General features: G+C 45.9%; 1 protein-coding gene across 2 annotated transcripts; it reads right to left on the bottom strand.

Annotated features, from left to right (window-relative positions):
• Positions 1 to 2,489: 2,489 nt before the first annotated feature.
• Positions 2,490 to 20,259, bottom strand: LOC145543083 (Golgi SNAP receptor complex member 2-like). Of its 2 annotated transcripts, XR_014080428.1 has the most exons (7): positions 20,195 to 20,259; positions 11,429 to 11,493; positions 9,669 to 9,777; positions 8,553 to 8,689; positions 5,661 to 5,801; positions 4,443 to 4,554; positions 2,490 to 3,874 (listed from the first exon to the last, which is right to left on the bottom strand). XR_014080428.1 is itself a non-coding variant. In XM_081583472.1 (5 exons), the coding sequence occupies exons 1-5, from the start codon at positions 20,221 to 20,223 to the stop codon at positions 5,616 to 5,618; spliced, it is 546 nt and encodes a 181-aa protein (XP_081439598.1). In that variant the 5' UTR covers positions 20,224 to 20,259; the 3' UTR covers positions 5,421 to 5,615. The 2 variants fall into 2 exon arrangements, 1 of the variants encoding a protein (XP_081439598.1); XM_081583472.1 differs by lacking the exons at positions 2,490 to 3,874; positions 4,443 to 4,554 and having other exon boundaries at positions 5,421 to 5,821.
• Positions 20,260 to 26,830: the final 6,571 nt, after the last annotated feature.

Here is a 26,830-nt window from a genome sequence, read left to right as displayed (position 1 = left end):
TGAATCTATTCTGTGAGATGGAAAAAAAATAAATCAGCAACTTGAATTCAAAAGGGAGAAAATAGCCAAAACAATACATCAGGAGAGTGGACAAATGAAATATAATTGGTGTGTGGGGAGAGGTCTAGATGGAGGTAAAATTTTCATTATAGGGCCAAAAGCCCCAGCTCAGGGCTTGTTTGACTCACCCTTGTAGAGGGTAGGTGAGCAGATTCTGAAGATTTGCCTTTGCAGTGTGCGGAGGGAGGGTGTGGGGAAAGGGGGAATGTGAGCTTGGGAGAGGGTGTTGTGGTTTGAAGGACCCAGGATGTTTATTTATTTATTAAAAAAAATGTTTGGCTGCAGCCCACGGCATGGGGTGGGACCATAATTCCCCCGGCCAGGGATTGAACCCACACCCCCTGCACTGGAAGGTGGAGTCTTAACCACTGAACCACCAGTGAAGTCCACACCCAGGACGTTTAAAATGGACCAAATGGCCTCCAGTGCAGCTGTGTTCAGGGAATTTGGAACCTGCCATCATGCGATTTCCCCTGCTGCCCAGAACCCTGGCATCTCATATAGGTGCAGAATTTCCATAAAGCCATGTTAAGCAGTTAGAACCTTGGCACTCACCGGCCAAGGGGGCATGAGCAGCTCTACCGTCTGCAAGCGTCTGGTCTGGGGAAGAACTGAGCCTGGGGCCAGGGGGACAGAAGGAGAGAAATCTGGGCTTTGTGGCCCATGTATCCCCCTGGACCCTAGTGCCAGCCCGACTCAGGCACCCTGGTGCTTGGAAGATTTGAGGGGAGGGCTCTAGTTGATTTGTCTCTCTCTTCTCCCTTTGACCATGTGTGGAAGTAAAGATGAATGAGATGGAAGGGGACTGAAGCCTTACTTGGCTTTGGGAAGCGATGTATAGGGCATGACTGAAGCAACTTAGCACACACACACGTATAGGGCACACTACATCATGTCTTCAATACCAGTTCCATACGAGTTTGGGGGAGGGCAGGGTATCTCAACAAAAGCGTAGATGCTCATTGATTATGAAGGACCCAGTACCTTCCTGGTTCCTGAGCCCTCCTGTGTAACCACAGTCATCAACATCAGGATGTGTCACCTTCCCACCCACCCCCACCCCACCACCCCATCTCAGACCTGGGAAGAGTTCAAGTTCATCCAATTAGGCCAGTCCAGTAGAGGCTAGGGGCCAGAAACTATTTATAAAGGATAGTTTATAAATAGTTTTGATCCATACTTTTGGATGGATCAAATTTGGGTGGCTCCAATTGATCCACAATGTGGAGAACGTTCTGTTGATGGCTTGAGGTGATAGGCAGGCCTGATCTGGGGAGAGCGGCCTTGAGTGATGGGGGCAGCCTGAGTATGTAGCTTTTTGTAGCACAGGTGCCTGGAGCCCAGGGTGACGAGATGGCCTGGAGAATGTGGTTCAGAGAGCTGCAGGCATTCGTGGAAAACCCAAATGACCGGAAAACGGTAGTTCCAGGAGGGACACTGAAACTTAGTTTTCTGGCTGACCAAGTTGGAGCGAACGACTACAAGAACTTCCCTCTAATGAAATGGATCTACGACTGGGGCAAGAGGAGGGGATTTAAGGGTTAAGTTTCCTGAATTTGCTGAAAAAGGAAAGCCTTAGTGGGCAAGCTTTGCAGGATTTTCTCACTGTAAAGAAGAAAAAGGACCACGAAGACATGCCTACCAACGTGCTCATTTGTGCCCTCCATGGCGGGCATGCCCCCGTGCACAAGTGGGGACACACAAAGCCAGGCTCAAGCCCCAAAGAGGAAAACAGCAAGTGTGAGTGGGGTCCTGGGAAGGAGTGGAGGGTGGGATCTCATTTTCTGTCCATCTCAGTTCTCCCGAAGCCCTGATGTCCTGCAGTGTGTTTACCAGAGTTCTCTTCTATAAACCTCGGGGGCGGGCACACTTAGTTACGTAAGAGGAAGCCTCATGCTCTGGGGGAAAAGCAGGACTAGATCCGAATCCTGAGGCTGGGGCGTGGGGTGCTGGATCGAGAAGGGGTCTAGTTCTCCAATGCCTTCCCCCCACTCCCCATCGCTGGGCAGGGAAAGATCTTCCAACAAAGGCTGCCCAAGTTTGAGGGGCCAGGTCTCTGGGGATCCTGGGTTCAGAAAAGAAGTCCCGGACTGGTCTTTGAAATCCTAGTCACCCTGCTTCCTAGCCCTGTGACTCTGGGGAAGTAACTCAACCTCTCTGTGCCTTAGTTTTCCTTAGTTTCCTCTGTGCCTTAGTTTCCATTTGTAAAGTGGAAGCCAGGGTCTTCCCTGGTGGTCCAGTGGTTAAGAGTCTGCCTGCCAATGCAGAGGGACACACGTTCCATCCCTGGTCTGGGAAGATCCCCTGGAGAAGGAAATGGCAACCCACTCCAGTATCCTTGCCTGGAAAATCCCATGGACAGAGGAACCTGATGGGCTGCAGTCCATGGGGTCGCAAAGAGTTGGGCACAACTGAGCGACCAACACTTCATTTCATACGTATATGTCCATATGTATAATGCGTAAGAACGTGTGTTAAAAAATTACCATTGATTCATATTATACACAAAAATTTCATCATAAAGTTAAACATACAAGCTAAAACTATAACCTTCTAGAAGAAAATAGGAGAATATCCCCAAACTGGAAATAATCCAGGTGCATTTCAACAAGAGGATGGATTAACAGTGTATGTTCTGTGCACAATGAGATACTCCTGCGCAAAAAGGACCCGACGACACCATGTAACGACATGAAAGAGCCTGGAACACTCCCGAGAGGAAGGAGGCACACTCCCGAGAGTAATGCGAACATCTACATTAAGTTCAGTAACAGTCAAAACTAATATATGATGAAACAAGAAGAGTGGCTGCCTGGGGTGGAGGGGCGGGCAGGAGCAGACTAACCTGGAAAGGGAACAAGGGCTCTTTCAGGGGTGACGAAAACGGTCTAGTCTTGACAGCAGGGAGAGTTACAAAGGTGTATATAGGCATTTGTCAAAATTCCATGACCTATACAAGTTAAGATCTGTACACCTCAGTGAATGCACATCATACCTCCATAAAGAAGTTCTAAATTAGAATATTTTATATTTAAAAAGAAAAAATGGGTTTCCCTGGTGGCCCAGATGGTAAAGAATTGGCCTGCAATACGGGAGACCCAGGTTCGATCCCTGGGCTGGGAAGATGCTCTGGAGAAGGAATGGCGACTCACTCCAGTCTTCTTGTCCACGGACAGAGAAGCCTGGTGAGCTACAGTCCATGGGGTTGCAAAGAGTCGGACACGACTGAGCAACTAACACTTTCACTTTTCATATTAAAAAATAAAAGGCAACATCAAAGAAACTTTTTCTCTGCTCCCTGGCTCTAAATTGCTTGCTATCAGTCTGTGCACGCTGTAGAGAAGACACCTCAGGAATTCTGCTGAGCAGAGCTTATGTCCATGTTCATGAGAGGGCCTGAAGCAGGCAAGACGGAACCACAGAAACACAGCTGCCAGACACCAACACGACGACCTAAAACCTCATATATAAATGTCACCGCCCACCACCCAAAGGGTATTTTATTCCTAAACCAACAGTCCGTACCACCCAGGCTGCCCTTCCTCCCTGCTAATGTTCATTTTTAAGCATATTCAATTTTCTATGAAGTAATAGATGAATGCTGGGCAGACCTCAACTTACTTAGACGTCACCCACTGTATTTGTATGGGGGCATCTAACCTAAGGTCCCGCATCTACTTCTTAAGCGAACACAGGAACAGGCAACCGAGAGAAGAGTCTCTCAGGTCAAACTTCATCTCTGCCAGAAGGGACCAGAGACATGTTTTCGCCACATGATGATCAGCATTAGACTCTCACTCAAGACTCTGCTTAGCTATGAAAGAAGAGATTATTCCATCACTCCATGAAATTCAAATATCAACTTCAAAAATCACTGGAAAGTTAACATGTATTTCAAAAACGCTACTCATTTTCTACCACAAATTTTCCCAAATCAAGGCCCGGTTCCTTCACGCTTCCTCCTATGTTCTTTTCAAATGGTTTAGGCAGAAGCTTGCCTGACAGAAGTGGGGCAGGTAGAAGGAATCAGTACAGTAGATGTGCAGAGGACACGGATGAGAAACCTCACACTCCAACCCCTGACTGCCCACCCACCAGGCTTCCCAGAGCTTCATCTCTGGGGAGTGTTAGGGCAGAAGTTGCTTGGGCTCCTCAGTGACACCAGACTTCGGTAGGAAGCTGACATTTGCTTTAACAATAAGCTCTGAGCCCTACCAGGTCGACGTTGAGTGTTGATGCTGAGCCTCATCCTAAAAAAGAGTTTGACTGTTCTTCTGAGATACGGGGAGGAAGCCAGCAGCTTTCTAAAGAAAGGGAGGATTAACCCTCATGTATTAGTTTAGACTGGGGTTCCCTGATGGCGCAGCAGGTAAAGAACCTACCTGCAATACAGGAGACAGAGGAGATGCGGGTTCGATTCCTGGTCGGGAAGATCCCCTGGAGGAGGAAATGAGGAAATGACAACCCACTCCAGTATTCTTGCCTGAAAAAAAACTGTGGACAGAGGAGACTGGTGGGCTACAGTTCATGGGGTCACAAAGAGTCAGACATGACTGAGCAACTAAACACACACACACATCAGTTTAGATGACTGCAGGTGGCTGTCCTGAAAGGGGATGCAGGTGGAGCTGTCAGAGACCACGCTTCCAGACTGTCTGAAGCACTGTGACCATCGCCAAGATAAGTGTCACTCGAGGCCTGCCTGACCTCCTGCCAGGTAAAGGTGGTAGGCAATGCTCAGAAACATACTGAAGTCCTCCAGAGCTGACAGGCTCGAGGTCCAACAAAAACTAACATAAAGCGCACACTCCTGAGTGACTGCTTCTCACAGCTCAGGGGCTGGGAGGGCTCTGTGCACAAGGGACCACACCCTGATAACAGGCACAGTTCACACCCCACTGTCCATCAGGGTTGATACAGGAAAAGGGCTGAGGCTGAAACATCATGACTGACATCAGAGGCTGTGTCATGTTTCTGTAAACCACTCCCTAGAGGTCTGAGTCTCAGCCAATGGGACAGTTTCTAGGAATACCTGTTACTAAAGAGAAAATGAAGCCGAGTCATTGGGGGTCACTAGCCTGTGCTCCAGAAGCCACTGCCAATCAACCTGGGCAGCCCTAAGACCCTCCCCTGGGGGGCTTCAGCTGCTGCAAGACAGAGGTCTCAGCTGTAAGACTGCCCAACACAGGGGCCGCACGGAAAACACCCAAGAGTAAGAGAGACGCCAAGTAAAGCCATGTCTTCCTTCTTCCGAGAGCGAATTCTATCACAGAATTTCTTGGCCCATTACTGCTTCCTCTCACTAGCAGCAGTCACTTTCTGTTCAGTTCAGGAAATGGAAAAACACCCGGATACTGAGAGATGTCACAATATGGTTCACTGTAAACATAATAAACACCTACTGGCAAAGGGAATTCGGCTACTTTTGGACTCATAATAATCCACTTCCAGCAAAAAGGATCCCAAACTCAAAGGCTCTGTCTCACCATCACAGCATCACAGTTCAGGGCTATGTGACCAAAAGGTAAATGCAGGTCCCACACTGCTGGCTAAAGTTAAAACACAAGGCCTTCTCCCTGTACCCCCAAAAGGGCCCCCACCTTCAAGGTCAGTCTCTGGGCCCTCAGTCCCTCCAGAATACTGTGCCCACCTCCAATGAGGTCATCCATGCCGTGGTGAATTTTCTGGAGGGAGGAGTTAAACTGCAGTGATTCATCCATTGGTATGGTGGTGTCAGAGTCCTGTGAAAGAAACACAGGCACTTGATTAACTTCGCTGCTGCTCAGCTCGTGGTGTCCCCACCTCAACTGACCACTCTGCCTCTTGGTCAAGGTCAAGCTGGAAGAACTGCCAGAGGAAATGGTGCAGGAATCAAAGGACCCTGACGGAGACTAAAAAGCAAAGCGGAGATCTGTGGCGGCCTCTGTTCACTCAGAGGAAGTGCAATTCTCAGACTTCTCAGTCTCCAAATGGGTTCCACCACACAAGTCTGTTCGTCCCTGCCTCCTCCGCATCATTCCCCCAACTCAGGAAAAAGCTTTTTATTTTACTTTTTGATGTGGACCATTTTTAAAGTCTTTTATTGAATTTGTTACAATATTGCTTCTGTTTCATGCTTTGTTTTTTTTGGCCGCGGGGTATGCGGGATCTTAGCTCCCCAGTGAGGGATCGAACTCACTCCTGCTGCACTGGAAGGCGAAGTCTTAACCACTGGACCCCCAGGGAAGTCCTGGAAACTCTATTCTCGCTGGGCTTCTCCTAAAGGTTGTCTCTAACTCCTTACTAACCTAACTTCTTCCAAATGTTCCTCTACCTGGCTTCCCCTTGGTGCAGTGGGGAAGGTTTGCTTTTGTCCTTTGGCTATTTCATCTATAGCTTATTCCTCCCTCCGATTAGACAGACTGACTATGGAGAGCAGAGACTGTTTTCTATTAAAGGCCCAACAGTGTTCACAATGCGACTATCCACCTGAGCAGGGAGGAAAAGTCTATAAAGAAATGAAGGGAGGAAAGAACTAATACTGATCAATGCTTTCCACTTTGCATACTCTTCACTCTAAGCTCAGTCAGGCCCCACTCTAACCTTATGCTGTAGTTATGGTATTATCCTCGTTTTAGATGAAGAAACGGAAGCCCAGACAGGTGGAATGACTTGTGTAAGACCCTGCCAGTGAGACATCCAGCGGGGCACAAATCCCCGTGCTGGGTGCAGAGCCCGCCCTTTTAACTGTCCCGTAGGGAGAAACATCAAAACCAATCCTAGCGCTCCACTTTCACCCTGCAAGTGGGAAGGGCACAGATGCATGGCATGACCAATCACTGCCCTGTCCTCTTTCCAGCTCCCTGACCATTACAAACCCTTCTGCCAAGCAGTAGCACTTTTACCACTTTCTGTCATCATGAAGAAGTTAAATCACCTTTTCTTCGCTGCTCAAGTTCACAATCTTTTTTCAGGTATATATTTTCAATCCCCCTGCTGCTAACATGGGAGTGTCTCAGGGGTAGGAGCAAGGTTTTTAATTTTAATACACTTTACTTTCAGCACCTTAAATAGCATCCTGCACAAGCTGATGCTTGGTGGGCGAAGACCCCAGTGTTTGGGTATAGCTGATGGGCTGCTATCTCTCAGAAAAATGTACTATAGCTCATGATCATAAAAAGACCAGGAAGAAGTTCATTCAGCCAGATAATTTTTATTAAGGGCCCACTGTATGCACAGCATTACACTAGGCTGGTAAGATGTAAAATAATTCGGAGCCATCATCCCTGGCCTAAAAAAGCCCTATAACCACAGCTATCCAAAGCCCACACAACACCTTAAGTGTGTCATATAGCTCCCTACTCTTTTGAAAAGAGGCTCTGCTTACCGACCAACACATGTTCGTTGACCTTTTGAATTGTTAATCATTACTACTTGACTGCTTACATCAGAGAAACCAAACTATGTAGGCATATTCTGAAGCACCTGGAGAAATTTACTGCATGTGTGGACACAGGGTTCCACACACAGGGTTCCACAAAGAGGGTTCAACAACTACAAAGTGGGAACTGATTTGAGTTCTGAGGATGGGCTTAGAAAGCGTAAGCCCACTTTAGAAAATGAACCTCTATAAGAAAACAAAAAACCAACCAAACAAAAAGCCCCCGAGACCCACCTTATTTGGTGGAATACATTATGCAGGACACAGGAAAAGCCAGTAATGTTCTACAGCCATGTGTGAGAAATGGTCCCATTGAGCCCAAAGGACAGGGACATGGGTATCCTAGGAAATCAAACATGCAAACCAACAGGCAACTTTCAAACGGGCTCAAGTCAAGCAGTCCCTCTATAACGAAATACTTGTTAACAAATCCCTCCTAACTGCCGCTCGGACTAGGGGCAAAAGCATTTTAACACATTCAACACTGGAACTACACACACATACACACACACACACTGGCAAGAGGCAAAAACATTTTACCGCATCCAACACTGGAACTGCACGCGTGCGTGTGCACACACATGCAAAAAGATTTTAACACATCCAACACTGGAACTGCACGCATGCGCGTGCACACACACACACACACACACACACACACACACACACACACACACACAGAAGCAACTGCCCGAAGGCAGCTTTGAAACGCTGCCCTCACTACAAATAGTCTAAGTTCTAATTATCCTTCTTGATCTGATCAGGAAAATGTTTCCACCATGGGAAAATCCACTTCTCTGCATCAACCAGTCAAACCAGGTAATTTTCCCCTCTGCCTGGTCCTTCAATTTAACTACTTCCTCTGAGGGTTTTTGTGACAGAAAAAGAGATGCATGCAGTGTTTAGGTCTAGTCTCTGTGGCAACGCAAAGTCAGCCATCACTTCCAGTTGCTCTCCTCCCGTCCCATCAGTCTGCTTCAGAACCCCCTAGGGGGCTCCCGTCAAGAGTCCTGAGCTCCAGCTCTGACCAACCGCCCAGTCCCTGCCGATCCCGCCCAGGCGCTGGGCTTACGTTCGTTCGTGGTGAAGGTGCCAGACAGAAGCTCCTCTCGCTGTCTCTCCTGCTGCTCCCGTGCATACCGCCGGTGCTGGAAGTTTCGAAGAGCAGTCTGCAAGTGCTGGACGTCGTACTTCAACTGGTCGACACGGCTGGAATTGACCGAGAGATTCAATTCCAGGAGCCCAGAGCAGCACAACTGGAGGTGGCTGGACTTCGTCTTCAGGGAAAAAGACAATTCCTTACTTCCCCCTGTACCCCTCCAAGCTATCCACCCCGCCCCAATAATCTGATTTGATCAATGATGTTGAAAGTAACAAGGGAGCCTGTAGTTACAGCAGGATGGTAGCAAATGAGATTCCAGCAGCTTTCCTTTAACTATCTGCTGGTCTCTGATTCTGGATGCATGACAGGGAACAGGTGACAGGAAGCAGGTTCGATGACCTCTTCCTGACCTTCTAGGGATTATATTGCTCTCCTGCAAGAAGCCCAAGGGCATCTATGGAGTAGAGCATCAGTGAAGTTTCACAAACATTTTGGAAACAGAGGCTGCGGTGGAGGTGGTGAGGGTGGTTTCGCTTTAATTTCATGGGGGTGTATCAAACATTAGATCAGTATTTCATTACAAATACACTGATGGAGTGATAAAGAGCAAGGTAATTCAACCCAAGACTGAAATGGGAACCAAAAAACAGAGTGAAACTCCCTGGTGGCATTAGGTTTCAAGTGGCCATGGGTCTGGTCAGAAAAACAGTACTGGGGGCAAAATTTCAAAATGATACCAACAAGGAAAGGACCAGGCTTCTGAGCTGCTAACCTCACAGGCTTTTTATTATTTTTTTTAACTGAAGTAGCGGTGATGTACAATATTACCTAAGTTACAGGTATACAATATGGTGATTCACAAGTTTTAAAGGTTATAATCCATTTACCGTTACTATAAAATATTGGCTATATTCCCTGTGGTGTACAACACAGGCTTTTCATTCTGAGAGAGAATTACGCAAATAGAATTGAGGTCTTTATGGGACTTTATCTTTGCATAGTCTCAGTTTTCCAACGTGTAAATGGATTTTCAGAATACTCGATGACCTCTCCGGGAGCAAGGCCTGGCAGGCTGAGAGCACTCACAGTTTGGCATTCTGTCTTTTGTTGGGGGGCTCCTTGCTGGACAAAATCTCCAGATGCTCTAGTTGGCTGAATATCTGGTCTATGCTTGCTTGGATTTCATTTTCTACTACTGCACAAAAGAGAAAAAAGAATAATTACTGGGAAAAGAGATAGTGAACTTCAATTAGAATGATAAATCAAACATGTCTTTTTTCTATATCCAATAAACTCAAAAATATGTATTGCAAAAGAAGAAAAATGCACTGATGAGAACAGAAAAAAATTCAAATTATACTAAGTGACTTTCTAAATGTTTTTACATATATACATATATATGCGTATATACATATATATGCGTATATATAGTTGTTAATACCATAACAATGCTATTTTTTTAAAAAAAAAAACCTAAAGATAAATCTATAGAAATAAACTTCCTGCCTTTGAAAATAAAATGAACATTCAAAGACTGTCCAAATAAATATTTTCAGCAAAATGCAGTATTTTCTGATATAGAATGAGGCCTCTTTTCCTTTGAGATTATTCTCAGATATGGGTTATAAATATCTAGTAAAAAGACTGCCAAATGAACCCTCTGCAGAAAATAATGAGGTTAAAAAAAAAAGCGCACAGGGAAAGATTAGTATGTGAAACACAGAGAAGCATTCCCTTAAGAATAGGTAGGCCGATGCTGGAGTCACCAGAATAGACAAAATATCAACAGGGAAGGCCCAGAAAAGAATCCACAGAGGTAATAATATGATAAATACAGTCATTTTCCTTAGCTCCTTTGCTAAACAGTCAAAATGACCTCTTTTCCATTTCTAATCATGTACCAACGAGATTGCTGGAAAGCCAAACAAAGTCGACGGACAGAAGTTAAACTGTGCACAGAAAAAGGCATCCAGACTGCCTCGTGTCCAATAAGGAAGTGACAGTAGAGACAGAAGTGTCACCTTCTTCGGGGAGCCCAGAGCTAACAAACACAGCTCAGAACCAGGCAGGGCACAGGACCGAGAGAAGAGGTGCTTGGGAGCAGCAGAAAGCAGACTTGAGAAAACAGGAGAATGGGCTCGGCGCCAGCCAAGGAGTGACAGGAGACAGCATCAGTGGTGGGAGGGGGACCAGCAGTGACTCTGTTACAGACTCAGACTCAGAAAAAGCACCTTTTCTCTTTCTTTTGGCCACACCACGTCGGCATGTGGGATCTTAGTTCCCTGACCAGGGATCGAACCAGTAGCTCCCTGCGTTGGAAACATGGCATCTTAACCAAGGGACTACCGGGGAAGTTTCAGGACCCTTTCTCATAATAGAAAAGAAACTAAAACACAAATAGCAGCACTCTTCTCAAAAGAAATCATGGTGTGGGAACTGAACTAATATTGCCCTTCATTTCTGAATAATCCTCCTAGAAAGCTGCAGAATTCTCAGCTCAAGAAGAAACGCCCAGTTTCAGTTAAACATCTCTGAATCTTTATGGACCACATTCCTCTACGGACGGGGTAATTAGATTAAGACAGATGGAGGCAAGTACTCCCATTCCCATCGGGCCCTGTCAGGTTGAGTGGAGGGGTAATGGGGGATAAGACTTGTGGGATTCCAGAGGGCACGGTCAGGGAAACCAGTGACTCTGCCATCGGGTTTTTCTGTCCGCCCTCACAACAGAACTCATTCCACGCTGACTCCTTCAGCCCCTGAGGCAGAAACACAGTCAGGAAACCCAGCCCATTAGCAGCCTGTCATCAGAGACAGGACTCTGGTCTGCGTAGTTAATTACTCACAGTGCAGAGCCTGCTTGTCTGCCGTCTCCAGGCGTCCCATGTGAGACTGGATTTCATGGACCTGCCTATCAAAGGGAGAGGGAGGAAATGAGTGAGACACGCGTAATCAACAGTGCTTCGGTCAGGAAAGACAATTTTTCTAATGCTAACGTAGAACTGATCTAAATGGACAGTGTTGCTGAACTGTGAAATTTGTATGTGGCACTTCAGGTCACATGTTTTGGCACGGTTTCTAAAATTTTAACGTTAAATATTAGTAACAATGCAGACAGGCGACATTCAGTGAGCACTCACTGCATCTGAGACGTTCTGCAAGGTCAAAAACCCTATGAGGAAAGGACTATTATCACCCTCTTTTTGTAAATAAGACAACCAAAGCCCAGAAAGGTTATGTAACTTGTTCAAGGTCACACACCAAGTGATAAACCTCGATGTGGACCCAGCCAATCCCACTCTCTGTTCTTTGACCCAATGTGCTGAGCGCTGCTCTGTACCAGAGAGAGTCAAAGGGCAAGAGAGAGAGAATTCTTGTCCTTGAGAAACAGTATAATTCGGAATGACAGGCCAGATAGATGCGAAAAGTCCCAAGAAGATTTAAGAGAACACTAACACACACAAGCGTAAACAAAAAGAAAGCTCTGAGCAGCAGTGCTATGCAAAGGCAAAGACAACAGGAGACTGAGCTGGGGGCAGCTCTGTGGGCAAAGGGAGTTCGAACTGTGATTTGGTAAAGGAAAATGTGGAGAAAATGACGTGCAAAAAGGCCTGCAGGCCTGTCACATGAGTGACCAGCAGGCTGGCCTGCCTGAGAGTTGGGGTCAGAGGGGAGAAGGGCAGGAGGTGGATTAGTGGGAGGGAGCCATCAGAGGAAGGCCCAGAGAGACAGGGATCTCCTGTTTGGTAAACCTCTTTCCTTGGCAATAGGAGGCAATTTGGAAACACAGCACTGTACCCGGGGCCTCTGGCCGGTCCTGACATCAGGCCCAGGGCACTTCCCAATGGCTTCCCAGGGCTTAGCCAAAGTCACCCTCTGAGCCCTTCTGAGCAGCCTTCTGTGATAAATCCTGGGGATGTTTTTATCCTACCCCAACAAACGCCTCCTGGGGCTTCTGGTCTCTTCACAGAGTCACAGGAGCGGGCCTATGAGCTCTTCTATCATCTCCAGGCCTTGAAGAAATGTCAACAACCATCCTCCATCGTGAGCACCACAAACTGTGACCCAAATTTATCAATGCAAGCCAGAAGCCCAAATTTGGTTTGAACTTGCCTCAAGTCTTTTCCAGGGCTTCCCTGCGGTCTCAAAACATGACCCATGGCTCCAGAAGCAAGGGCAGACCCTCAGAGGCTCCTGGGCAAGACCCAAGGTCCTGATAGGCAACTAGAAATCACTCCTAGAGTCTGCGGGACGAGGTCGCTACTTCAGGAAGGTAAGTCCAGATGCTTTAGAATGGAGACACATGGAGATATGGAGGCAGATGTAGGACAGCAACTTGAAGAAACTGATATCTGGATCAGGGTAATGATGAAAACAGCTAGAGAGCACGGAAGGGCAGTGCTGATGGAAAAGAGAACGAGGACTTTCCTGAAGGCCTGGATGTGGGCAGTGAGGCAAATCTCTAATGGAAGCGGGAAAGGAACGGACTACAATAAATGCTGATGGCTCAGTTCGTTAACCATGTGAAAAAAAGACACCTTGTATAACACACAAAGATAAACTCAAGGCGTGCATATTATAACTTCAGGCTAAATAAGGATTTCTTAAACAAGACAAAAACCAAAGCTACCCCTCAAGCCCCACAAAAGAAAAGACTGACAGATCTGACCACATTAAAAAACAAAAACAAAACCTTTTTACACCAAAGCACACCTGAAAAAAAAAAAAAAAGGCAGAGACTGGAAGCCACCCGCAGCAGATAACAAAGGAATATGTTTGAATGTATAAGGAACTACTACAAATCAATAGGAAAAGTCAAAACAAAACAATTTTTAAAATGGGTAAAGGGCAACTGACAGAAAAGGAAATCCAAATGGACAAAAAATATATGAAGAAACACTCTTCTAGTAATCAGGAAAATGCATATTGAAAGTAATAACATCACATTTCTCCCGTGTGACTGACAAATATTTTAAACTTTAGGGATGAGGGACCCTTGGCAGGCATAACAAGAGTACCCAAGGGGTCCTGGGGAAGATTTCCAGGTTCTATCACAGGACTGCCTTTGGCTCTGTGTTCTGTTCTGGTATTTTTTAAAAAATCAACTTATGATTATGAAATTTGCACAAAACTCTGCACTCCAGTGACTGGTTAGGATATTGAATCACAAAGCAAAGGAAACGTTTTTCACTTAGACTGTGGTGTTGGAGAAGACTTTTGAGAGTCCCTTGGACTGCAAGGAGATCCAACCAGTCCACCCTAAAGGAGATCAGTCCTGGGTGTTCATTGGAAGGACTGATGTTGAAGCTGAAACTCCAATACTTGGGCCACCTGATGCCAAGAGCTGCCTCATTTGAAAAGACCCTGATGCTGGGAAAGATTGAGGGCAGGAGGAGAAGGGGACGACAGAGGATGAGATGGGTGGACAGAGGATGAGATGGGTGGATGGCATCACCGACCCAATGGGCATGAGTCTGAGTCAACTCCGGGAGTTGGTGATGGACAGGGAGGCCTGGCGTGCTGCGGTTCGTGGGGTCGCAAAGAGTCGGACACAACTGAGGGACTGAACTGAACTGAATACAATAAAATCTGTCGGGGATAAAAAGCGTTTTAAGATTTTTTTTAAAAAGTCAAATGCACAACACAGAATGGCATTCAGGTTTGAGTCATTTGCTAAAGAAACCCTACCAAGTCAAGATTTCCCCCAATGGGAGATGAACAAGATGACTGGGAAAGTTTAGAAGTCAAGTTGCAAAGAGGAAGTCAAAAAAGCTAGTGATAATAATCCTTTGAGAAAAGAAAGGAAAAAACAACTACACTAAAATGGGGCAGCTGGGGCTCTTCAAGTATCTCGAGATGACAGCAAGAGGAGTGGGCTTGTTCTCTGTTGCTGCTCCTTAAGGGAGTGCGTGCATGCGTGCTCAGTTGCTTTAGTCGTGTCTAATTCTCTGCGATCCAATGGACTATAACCCGCCATGCTTCCCTGTCCGTGAGATTTCCCAGGCAAGAATACTGGAGTGGGTTACCATGCCCTCCTCCAGGGGATCTTCCTGATCCAGGGATTGAACCCACATCTCCTGCACTGCAGGCAGATTCTTTACCATGGAGCCACCGGGGAAGCCCCCTTAAGGGAGCCCCAGAACCAAAGGGTACAAATTTCAAGATGACAAATGTCAGCTGAACACAGAGGGAAAAAACTGAGAACAAACTTTCGAAAAAGAGGCAAAAAAAAGGGCTCTGGCATGTTTACACACAGAGTACATGAACTGTCTTGAGCTTTATAAAGGGTCTTCCTGACCAAAGTGAATTGAAATGGAAGATCTTGCCAGTCACTTTCAATTCTTAAATTCCACGACAGCAGCAGGAGAGATGGTGTCAATACCCACAGAACCCTGTAACATTCATCAGCTGGTTTTTACTATTTTCTAAGCGAAAATGGATATTAAATTGCAGCGAAACATGACTTTTTCCAACCAATCTCTTTTTGCTTTACATGAACTAGAAAAGAGCCAATAAAGTGATACCAATCTCCACATGCCAGGTGCGAGGAAATAAATGAAAACAACAGAGCAAGGATGAATGGCATTGTGAGAACTACTATATGCCAAGTGGCAAATCTGTTTTTACAGGGAACTGGGAATTCAAACACATTTGAAGCCAATAAGGAACAGTTGATATGCAACTCTGACATGGGAGTGTGCACACTAGAAATCAGAAGTCCTAGCCCTGACTAGTGGGGGGTTCATGGTGGGCGTGGGTGAAAACATAACCAAGCAGAGACCTAGTAGCAAATAAACAGGTGTCCATGTTGCAGAGTTTTTTCAGAAAATGTCTGTAGAAGATCTAGAAGAATTTTCTTTTAAATAAAACTTCCTTATTTATTTGGCTGCGTCGAGTCTTGGTTGCATGGGCTCACGGACCTTCCAGTTATGCAGCGTGGGCTTAGTTGCTCCACAGCACGTGGCATCTTAGTTCCCTGACCAGGGATCAAACCCACAACCCCTGCATCGCAAGGCAGACTCTAAACCATCGGACCACCAGGGAGGTCCCTAGGAAGAATTTTATTTTATTTTATTTATTTATTTTATTTTTTTATTTTTATTTTTTTTTTCCCTAGGAAGAATTTTAAAACAGAATTGCTTTTTAAAAGTCCATACAGGGACTTGCCTGGTAGTCCAGTGGCTAAGATGCTGTGCTCCCCAATGCAGGAGGCCGGAGTTTGATTCCTGGCCAGGTAACTAGATCCCACAGGCCGCAACTCAGAGTTTACATGCAGCAACGAAGATCGAAGAGCCCACGTGCCACGACTAAGAGCCAGCACAACCAAATAAAAAAAAAAAATTTTTTTAAGTCCATGGAACTACCCAACCCCCATCATATACACCCACTTTGCACACATGCTGCTTCTGCCTGACTTGAGCAGGAAACAGGGTTTTAGAGTTAAAAGATCTGAGCTGAAGTTTGAGTTCCACTATGCAGTAGCTGAGGGGCAATGAACAAGTTCATTTAACTCCTTGGTGCCTTAGTGTCCTCAACTCTAAAATGGGGCACTGATAAACATAATTATTTAAGGGGTCATAGATCCAAAGGCAATATGACACTGCTGCAGTAACCCACACAGGGTTAGGGAAGTCTGTTGTTTTTGCTTTGCTTGCTTTATTTAGAAGTAGCGGAACCATCTGGGCACTTTCACCTCACCCACTTTGCCTTCACTATATTTAGCCTCTCATCAGAAAGCAAAATCAAAAAAAAAAAAAAAGGAAAAACTGGTCTTGAGATAAGGTAACAGTCTTTAAACCCAGCTGTTCATCAAAATCACCTGGAGAGCTTGTTAAAAATAGAGCTTCTTGTGCTCCAAACCTACTGAATCAGAATCTCTAGTGATAATAAGGTCCAGTGCACTGAATGATCTTGGACAAATATGGGCACCTTTACAAGCACTGGGATCTCAAAAATAGAAGCTGGCTATTAGTGCCACTATAAAGTTCACCCTAACACAGTATTATTTAAGTGTAAAATGTTTAACCTGCTTTTCATCTGTTTTTTCCCCCAATGTCCAGGCATTTTCAAGATATGCAACTTTAAAATGCTGATGTAATTCCAATGTACTTTCAGGGACACAGCAAGAGATAACCACAAACTGGGTTCAAAGCTTCAGTAAAATTAATATGTTCAGTTATTGTTGTATCAGTTCAGCTGCAATCATCAATTTCTGCAACTCCAAAAGTTAACTGCAGATATGCACAGGATTCTGTTTCCTTTTTAAGACACTCAATCACCAGTGTTATGGAATTGAAAGGAGACTTACAGTTTAATCAGCCCCAAACTTTTGTTTTAAAGGTGAGGAAAACAAGGTGATGAGGTCTAGAACCAGAATCCTCAGTCCTGTTTCAGTCCCTGAGGGGAAAGGAGGCAGATCAGAACATACTGCACCAATAATAATAATCATAATGATGATGATGAATATACTGCAGCACAAAACAAAGTCAATTTCCTGAGGGCAGGGCTGTACTGTCTGCACTGGGAACAGTGCCTAACACATAGCAGGTGCTCAATCAATATTCACTGAATAAATGAATGACTACATAGTAGAAGGCCTAGCAGTGGCTGGTCAAATCTTGTCCCTTGTCTGTTTCTGTAAATAAAGTTTTACTGGAATACAATCACATCCATTTGTTTACACACTGCCTAAAGGCTGCTAGTGCACTAATAATAGCAGAGCTGAAGAGCTACCACAGAGACCATATGGCCTGTAAGATCTAAAATATTTACTATCTGGCTCTCAACAGGAAAAGCTGCTGAGCTCTGCTATCGAGTCTAAGGGTCTATAGAGCTTGAGGGTAGGTCGTTGGAGACCTGTATAGGTAAGGAGTTCATCTATGCTCCACAAATCTTCTTTGGGACACCGTTTAGAATTCCTCCTCTAAGTTTACATATAATTGAGTTTCCGAGTTTACTCTGTGATCAGCTACCTGCTGCACCAGTAACAAGTAGCACGAGGCTCTGCAAATAAAATTATTCTTAAAAATAAACTGGCAGTAGACGAATGGATAAGGAAGCTGTGGTACATACACAATATTACTCAGCCATTAAAACGAATACATTCAAATCAGTTCTAATGAGGTGGATGAAACTGGAGCCTATTATACAGAGTGAAGTAAGCCAGAAAGAAAAACACCAATACAGTATACTAACATATATACGGTATTTAGTCAATTGGTAAAGATAACCCTGTATGTGAGACATCAAAAGAGACACAGATAAATAGAACAGTATTATGGACTCTATGGGAGAGGGCGAGGGCAGCATGATATGGGAGAATGGCATTCAAGCATGTAAATTATCATATGTGAAACGGAATCGCCAGTCCGGGTTCAAGGCATGATACAGGGCGCTCGGGGCTGGGGCACTGGGATGACCCGGAGGGAGGGGATGGGGAGGGAGGTGGGAGGGGCGTTCTGGAAGGGGAAAACATGTACATCCATGGTGGATTCATGTCAATGTATGGCAAAACAAATAAAAAAATAATAATAATAAATAAACTAAGCCCAAAAAATAAATAAATAAGTAAACTGGGGTGCAACCTCCTTAGAAATATCCTTTAACCAAATTAGCTAACCAGATGAGACTGTACACGAGATCAATTTCAAAGCACTACTTAGTCCACTGAGCCTGGTTATTATAAAAGATCTGTCCTTTCTTAGTAACATGGGCATAATTTCCTGCTTCATTTCTTTTCCAATTGACTCACAGATCCAGTTTCTAAAGTCCCTTGTCTGTTTTTGTCCCTTGTCTGTCCTTCCTATAATTTTTATATGAGAATAGGGCTCATGTAATAGTGTAAGACCAATTTTGTTATTTCAATACTATTACAAAGTAGGCTCTACATTTTCACCTGCCCAAACCAAACACTGAATCAATAAAGTAAAAAGTAGAAAATGAAACAGTAACTTAATGAAACATAAAAGAAAATGAAACACAAAATTAGAAAATGAAACAAAAGGATCATCTTCCTCTTGTTCTAGTGCTCTAAAGTATTTCTTTTATTGTGAATTCATTAAGAGAGGTGGGTTCCCATTTTCTTTCTTTCCCAGGCCTTGGGGGTGTGATTTTAAGAATTTTCATCAGCACAAAACTACACTGTAAGTTGAAAGGTATCAGAATAGGACAGGTATAAGTAGGTATATATTCCAAAAAAATCTGAAAACAGAGACTCATACAGACATTTGTACACCAGTGTTCTCAGCAGTATTATTCACAATAGTCAAAAGGTAGAAACAACCCAAGTGCCCATCAGTAGAGGAATGGATAACAAAACATAGTGTGTGTGTGTGTGTGTGTAACTCTGCAAAAGAATATTATACAGCCATAAAAGGAACAACAGGTACATGCTATGACACAGATGAACCTCGGAAACCTTACGCTGAGTGAAATAAGGCAGGCACAAAAGGACAAACAGATTATTCTACTTACATGAGATATCTAGAACAGGAAAATTCAGAAACAGAAAGTAGAGCAGGTTACCAGGGACCCGGGGAGAATTGGGGAAGTACCGCTTAATGGGTACATGAGATTCTGTTTGGGATAATGAAAAAGTTCAGGAAATAGATAATGATGGTTACACAACTCTGTGACTGTGCTATAATGCCACTGAGCTGTACGCTTAGAAATGATCACTTTAAATAGTAAATTACATGATACTGGAAACATAATTAAAAATTAAATGGTTAGCTTTAAAAAGGTAAACTTGATGTTATTTATGTTTGACCATAATAAAAGGTAACTCATAAACAATTTTCCCCCCAAACAGGATAGGTATGATCTTATTTCCCTATTCAATTACATAGTTCGGCAAGCTCCAAAAATGCAGGGCAGTATGAATAAGGATACCAAGGAATTTTATGAGAAGCTAAACCAAAATTCAACTTCCTTCAAGGTAACCTGGAACCAGACATTCTGAGCAACTTCTTTTATCAGAAAAATATGCTCTTTTAGTGTAAACCGAAATCAGACTAAAAGAGAAAATAAAAACCACAGCGTAGCAGCAACAAGGTTCGGGCCAATCAAGACTAAGGACTGATATCATTTAGGAACTGTGAGTCATTAATTCAACGTTTTCTGACGACCTTAGCCCAGTGATGGATCCTTTTAAACTGCTTAAGGAGATCCTGTTGGTAATGCTCATTTACCTTCCATCTTATGGTGCCCCATGTTAGACTTTTTTTCGCACACCCTGGCTCTCCAACTAAACGGTAAACTCCTATGTGCAGGGGCCCTCAGTCCCCACCGGTTCTAGCAATGCGGACCAGAATTGGCTGGAGCTGGACAATGTGAGACTTTCCCTTCAACTAGTCTACCCAGTAGCTAGTGACGGCCTCGGAGATCCCGGAAGGCATTCGGCCCAATGTCGCCGGGCACCAGGTCGGACCCTCCGGCCGCCGCAGACCTGGGCATCACGGCCAAAGACTGAGCCCTTCCGAACTGGTCCCCACGGCAGCCCCCGGACGGAAAGACTAGGCCTCCATTCTGGCGGACGCCCGAGGCCCTAGCCCAGGGGACTAGGGCTCGCCCAGCCTGGCTTCGTCCCAGCCCGTGCCCGACGCGTCCCTCACTTGTGCGTTTGCTGGTACAGCGGCTCCATGTTGCCGGCCCCGCCGGGTCCCGCTCCGGCTTCCACGGAACACGTCCTCACAGCCCGCCTTCCGGCTTCCGGTCGCAGGACCCTCCTCCCGGCCCGCTAGGGCTGTCCCAACGGGCGCCATCCTGGTGGCGGCTGCGAGAAAGGAGAAGGGGAACGAGTAAAGAGGCCTGAAGAAGGCTAAGTGTAATCAGAGGTTCTGCCTCAGATGAGGGACGAGGAGGTATAGGTTTTGGCAAGAGGCTGTCTGCAGCATTGAGTCAGGCATTGGTAAGGGCAGTCGCAGTGTATCGGCTTGGGGTCCTCAGAGCAAGGTTGGAGGTCAGTGGACCGCAGCTCTTCGCTGGAGAAAGGCTGGGAGGGTTCCTGCTTGTCTTCGCGTTCAACTGTTTAATTGTGGGTCTGGAGATTTCTTTTTTCGCTGGAGTCTCTGGTGCAAGCATTTTCTGTCTCGCCCCCCAACAATCGCCTGTCTCGCCTCCCCTGCCCCGGCCCCCCACATTCATCTAATAAAACCCAGAGTAAGTGAGCGGTTACCATGTATCACATATGCTGTGGGGCAAACTTGTTCTTGTCCTCAAAGAGTCTCGGTATAGGAAAGGAAATAAGATTTGTGCACAAATAAACGTCTAAGGATAGAAGATCTAAAGACATCAAGCGAGCTAGAGTCGGCTCCAATGGGAGATTCAGGAAAGACAATGTAGGAGGTGACATTTGAGTTAGGACTTGAAGGATTTGGACACTTGAAGGATTTGAACACCAGTTTCAGTTTCAGTTCAGTCGCTCAGTCGTGTCCGACTCTTTGCGACCCCATGAACCGCAGCACGCCAGGCCTCCCTGTCCATCACCAACTCCCGGAGTTTACCCAAACTCATGTCCATTGAGTCGGTGATGCCATCCAACCATCTCATCCTCTGTCGTCCCCTTCTCCTGCCCTCAATCTTTCCCAGCATCAGGGTCTTTACAAATGAGTCAGCTCTTCACATCAGGTGGCCAAAATATTGGAGTTTCAGCTTCAACATCAGTCCTTCCAATGAACACCCAGGACTGATCTCCTTTAGGATGGACTGGTTGGATCTCCTTGCACCACATTCGGACACCACATAGACCTAATCCGTTTCCATCCTCCCAGACTTATCTACAGTTCCTCCCAAGGGAGGAGATGTTCCTTTTCCTTTGACAAGTTGATGCTCTCCACCCATGTGCATTCTTTCCTTAACACTTGCCTGTTTATTCTAATATTTATTTCTTAATGATTACCTACTGTTACCAGGCACAGATATTGAGGGGTGGGGTGGGGGGGATGGAATACAATCCTAGAGAAGCAGATTAGAATGATCCCAGCCACTTAAGGAAGACTTAGAAAAAATTAAAACTAGCACTCCAAAGTGTAGGGCCCCCTGAGGCTCAGGGACTTTTCTTGCCTAGGTCCCTAGGATAATGTTGTGTGGTGGAATAAAGATGGTTTTGTATTCTTTTGCTACTGTTAAAGGAAAGAATTGATTAAAAAGTGGAGTCTAATTCTTCTAATCTGAGCTGGCCTTGGTGACTTGCTTGACCAACAGAATGTAGTAAAAGAGAAATTCTAGGATTTCCAAGGTCAAGTCATAGGAAGCCTTGCAGCTTCTACTCAGCCCTTTAAAGTAGCACTCACTTTGGTGATCCTGAGCCACCTTGGTGAAAGTATGACTCCCCTGAGGCCATCATGTTGAAAAGGCCATGTCTATATGTAGTCTAGTCAACATGCCCAGTGGAGCCCAATCTTTCAGCAAAGGCACCAGACCTGTAAGTGAAACTATCTTGTCCTCTCAATACTAGTCTATCCATCAGCTGACTCCTACCTAACGACCTCTATAGACCTCTGTAGACTTCACATGGAACAGAAGAACTGCCCAACTGAGGCTATGCCTGAATTCCTGAACAGGAAACCAAGAGATAAAGTAAATTTGATGATATTTTAAGCCACTGAATTATGGGGTTGTTCATTTTTCAGGAACAGAGGCTCGACCTTGAAAAGTTTGTCAGCTAGTAAGAGAGGGTAGAGGGATTATGAAAAGGTAACAATGCAAGACAGTGTATGAATGTGTAATGAGTAGTAAAGGCAATCAGGTATGTCATAATGTAGAGAAGGAAGAGATCCCTTTCACTTTGATGATGAAGGAAGACTTTCCAGAAAAGATGAGATTTCAGCTGAACCTTGAAGTACAAGAAGGATTAAGATGTATGGAGAAGCAGGCACAGGGGGTTCTTGGCCAGCAGAGAGGTAAAGTTCAAAAGCTGTAGGTAGTCCCAGGCAGTCTGTGTGATTCCTCTTGGCTAGAGCAGAGGAATATGCTGCAGACAGGAAAGACGTTTTGCCTCCATCTTGTGGAACATCTGGAGGGCTTTGAGCCTTGGGTGAAGACGAAAGTGAAAGTGTTAGTTGCTCAGTCGTGTCCGACTCCTTGCAGCTGCATGGACTGTAGCCCATCAGGCTCCTCTGTCCATGGAATTCTCCAGACAAGAATACTACAGTGGGTTGCCATTCCCTTCTCCAGGGGATCTTCCTGAGCCAGGGGTCGAACCCAGGTCTCCTGCATTACAGTCAGATTCTTTACCATCTGAGCCACCAGGGGAGCCTTGGGTAATGGAATAAAATAATATTTCAGAAAAATCAGTATGATGACTTCATGCTCTCTCCTTTTATCTGAACTTTAAGAGGTGTCCTACAGTTCTACAGTTCCAGAATTTGGTAAACTAGTCTACAGTCATCCTGTTTGTTCCCTTCATGATGTGATAAACTTCAATACTCTAGAGAGACTTTTTAAAAAAGTTTATGTATGTATTTGCTTATTTAGGCTGTGCTGCATATGTCCATTTTTCTAGCTGTGGTGTGTGGGCTTCTCATTGTGATGGCTTCTCTCATTGCAGAGCACAGGCTCTTGGCACACAGGCTTTGGTAGTTGCAGCATGCCGGGTCAGCAGTTGTGGTGCACAGGCTTAGTTGCTCTGTGGCATGTGGGATCTTTCCGGACCAGGGATCGAATCTGTGTCCTGTGCATTGGCAGGCTGATTCGTAACCCCTGGACCACGAGGGGAGTCCATGAAGAGTATTTTTGATCTGTCCAATTTGACGAAACGTAATTATTTTCTCGGAAACTGTGAATCTGTTGTGTCTCTCTGGTCAATTAGATGGACTAGAACAGTCCTGTTACCCTTTTTATCAAACCATCCCTGCTCCCTATACTCCCCCTACTCTGGTCTCTACCCCGCTTCTAGTGTACCTTCTGATCTTGTTGTCTCCTACGCCCCCTTCCCCCTACTGTCTATCTCGCCTGTACCAATGTTCATGCAGCACCTCGCACAATTAGCACCATCTTTGAATGTCTCACCTACCAAACCTAAGAGCCTGTTGAGAGGCCCTCATCTCCCTCTCGTTTCCAATCATTCTCTTCAATGTTGAGCCTTTCGAGAGCTCTCTGGTGCCCCAGGAACACAGTAATAAATTTTTATCTTGGCAGACAGAGCCCTCCTTACCGGTCGCATCTATGGCCACTTTCCCCATCTTAACTACAGTAATTGTAGTTCTCCTCTGAAGTGCCTTTGTGTCCTCTGGCCTTTGCATGCACTGTTCCCTATGCATCAAACACCCTTCCTTCTGCCTCAAGCCTGATGAAATCATTCAAGTTTCATTCTGGTTTCACCTCTCTTGGGGAGTGCCCCTGACACCCATGCTGGATCAGGACTCCTCCCCTGTACTCCTGTGGCATCTGGTGCTCTTTCTCAGCCCTTTGCACGTGTATCTCAATTCTCTGCCCACCAGCCCAACGGCAGGAGTTGTGTCTTACATCCTTGTATCTTCCTAGAATCCAGTTCAATAACTGGTATAAGGTGCATGCATGCTCAGTCTCTCGGTCATGTCCAACTCTTTGTGACCGCGTGGATTGTAGCCCACCAGGCTCCTCTGTCCATGGGATTTCTCAGGCAAGAATTCTGGAGTGGGTTGCTATATCCTTCTCCAGGGGATCTTCCCTACCCAGGGATCGAACCCACGCCTCTTGCATTAGCAGGCAGATTCTTTACCACTGAGCCACGTGAGAAGCCCTGACTGCTATAAGTTAGGTGCTTGTTAATCTTAATGCCTTGAAATAAACTCCATTTAATCAACTCACTCTTCTAATTATGGGCTTCCCTGGTGGCTCAGATGGTAAAGTGTCTTCCTGCAATGCAGAAGACCTGGGTTTGATCCCTGGGTCGGGAAGATCCCCTGGAGAAGGAAATGGCAACCCACTCCAGTACTCTTGCCTGGAAAATCCCATGGATGGAGGTGCCTGGTAGGCTACAGTCCATGCGGTTGCAAAGAGCCGGACACGACTAGAGACGTCACTTCTCCTAATTATTCCATCTGCCTGCCATTTCAGAAGCTCAGAATTGTCTGAAAGTTGACTTTTAGGCGATTATAAACAGTCTGCCTCAGAGGAGCCATTCCTGCTGAAAGACTCATCACTTGAAATTGGTGCAGAGTACTAAACAAAATACCTCCTCTTAAGGCACTTTCACAACAATTTCTCATTCTGCGCTTGTCACCACCCAGTTGGAGGCAGGACAGGCATCAACATCCTGGTTTTATAGACAAGCATCCTGAGCTTCAGAGGTAAACTTGCTTGCCTAAACAGACTATGGGAGAGGGGAACTAGGTCCAGGCTATGGTCTCACACTGCCCTCCAAGGAGCTGCCCTGTCATCCTGCCTTTTTGACTCAAAGAGGGCCTTGCACAGGTAAGTAAAACACCTCTGAAGGATTCTGCTTTGGACAGCAACAAAACCCTAGTCAGCACCCCCTCAAAGCCAGAGAAACATAATCTCATCGCCTCTGGGTTTTCTCCCCAGCCCCTTCAATTAAAGCTAAGCAGACAGAAAGGATGACATTTCTGAATTCAGAGGCTGTAGTGAGTTGAGAAAAACAAGCATCTGTGGCCTCTTCCAGGACCCCCCAGGTGGAGGAGATGTTGCCCCGGGTCCTGTGGGAAGTGGGGAGAGGTCTCCAGGAAGCTGCCCTCCACGGAGAGTCCATCAGCAAATTGTCTCATGTAGCCATAACAGCCAGGAGCAAGGTTGGGGGGAGTGGGGTTTGGTCCTAGGAGAGCCGCTGTATTGTAAACAGGATAAAAGGGGCTGGAAAGCCCCACTTATCACTGACTAATGTGTCCCCAGGTCATGGGGAGCTGGACCCCCACCAGCAGCCCTGAGGGAGTGAAAGAGAATTCCCGATTAACCCCATCACCTGTGAGTGGAGCGTGGAGAGGGGCAAAGGTCTGCCTTTCCTCTTTCTAAGTGATTTCCATGGTGGCATTCGTGGAGCTCAGTATGGTTTCTAGGAAGCCCCCTCCGAGGCTGGAGAAATGACTTCTGAGCCCCGTGCTCTCTGGGGCCACCTGGGGCAGGGTGCATGTGGGGGCATCTTTGGAAGGTGAGGAGGTCAGCGGAAGGCAGAGATGGCTGGAGGCTGGGAGCAGTTGCAGGGGAGAGTGGTGGTCTCTTCTTCACCGTGGGGGAGAAGGAGACTTGGGGATTAGCACAAGGAGCAATGGGCTGGCTTAATTTAGACTTGAGAGGTTTACCAAAGGCTTGGTCTCTCTGGGCTCTAAGGATTTCATTCATTCCTTACAACCCCCTTTGTGTGCAGGTATCTTAATTCATAGAGGAGAAAACTGAGGTTCAGAGAGGTTAAGTGTCCAAAGTAAACAGTAGGTAAGTGACAAGCTGAGACTTGAACTCAGGCCCTGGGTCGCTGACTCTTAGAGCGGGCACTTCAGTGTTAGTTGGACCTGATGTACCACCTCAGTGTTGACGTGTGAAGACTTCCAAGGGATGCTTAGATGAAGTGAGCTCAACTTTCCTCTGAACATACTCCACCCCTCCAGGGAGCCTTCCTTGGTCTCTGCCTCTTCCTTTCAGGCCCCCATTTTCCTGGACCCCTGAGCAGGGGATAGAAAGAGTTGAGAGTTTGATACAGAAAGCCTGAGTTTGATTTTCCAACTCAGACGACCTTTTGGCCAAATAATCAGTTCCTCTGAGCTTCAGTTTCTTTATCTCTTAGCTGGGAACACTAATATCCACCCTTGGTATTTCACCAGGTTGAAGGAAGGTGAGATGAGAAGGGCTGTGCACTCGGTTTGAGTGTTAATTTCACAGTGATTGTTGTGGAACTTCCTGAGTGAATTTCTTGCTTCCAGTTTTCACCCCCTTGCCCACCTGCCTCTCCAGGAATGTTGCCTTCAGATTCACCGGCTTAAAATACAACCTTATGCATGTCTCCTGCTCAGGAACCATCAGTGACTCCCTGCTACTTCTTCCTGGATTCGGTGCTCACCTTTCCAGAACCGGCTTACCTTCCACTCCCAAACCTGGAGCTTCTGCTCCCCTGCCCCACCTTGGGCTCAAGTCATGGATCCTACTTGGGGTGTCTAAACATTCAGTGTGTTCTCATACCTGTGGGCCTGGGCTGGCTCCTTGAAGAGATTTGTCCCCTCTTCCAAGTTGGCTCACCTCCCAACCACTCCTCTGGCTGGCTTCCTGACCACCCATCCTGTCTCACCCTCTCCACCCTCTTGTCTTTATCATTCTCTGTG

The sequence above is a fragment of the Giraffa tippelskirchi genome, chromosome 3 (genome assembly GCF_054371585.1).
Source record: "Giraffa tippelskirchi isolate mGirTip1 chromosome 3, T2T-mGirTip1v1.2.pri, whole genome shotgun sequence".
Classification (NCBI taxonomy): Eukaryota; Metazoa; Chordata; class Mammalia; order Artiodactyla; family Giraffidae; genus Giraffa; species Giraffa tippelskirchi.
The sequence above is the reverse complement of the archived record's forward strand: the minus strand, read 5'-3'. Positions and strand labels throughout refer to the sequence as shown.

What these genes read in the sequence shown, in the direction of transcription:
- LOC145543083 (XM_081583472.1), bottom strand. Translation starts at nt 20,223, where the DNA reads ATGGAGCCGCTGTACCAGCAAACGCACAA. An exon ending in CTGTACCAGCAAACGCACAA is followed by an intron (nt 11,494 to 20,194) that starts GTGAGGGACGCG and finishes TCCCTTTGATAG; the next exon opens with GCAGGTCCATGAAATCCAGT. An exon ending in AAAAGACAGAATGCCAAACT is followed by an intron (nt 8,690 to 9,668) that starts GTGAGTGCTCTC and finishes GGTCAATTCCAG; the next exon opens with CCGTGTCGACCAGTTGAAGT.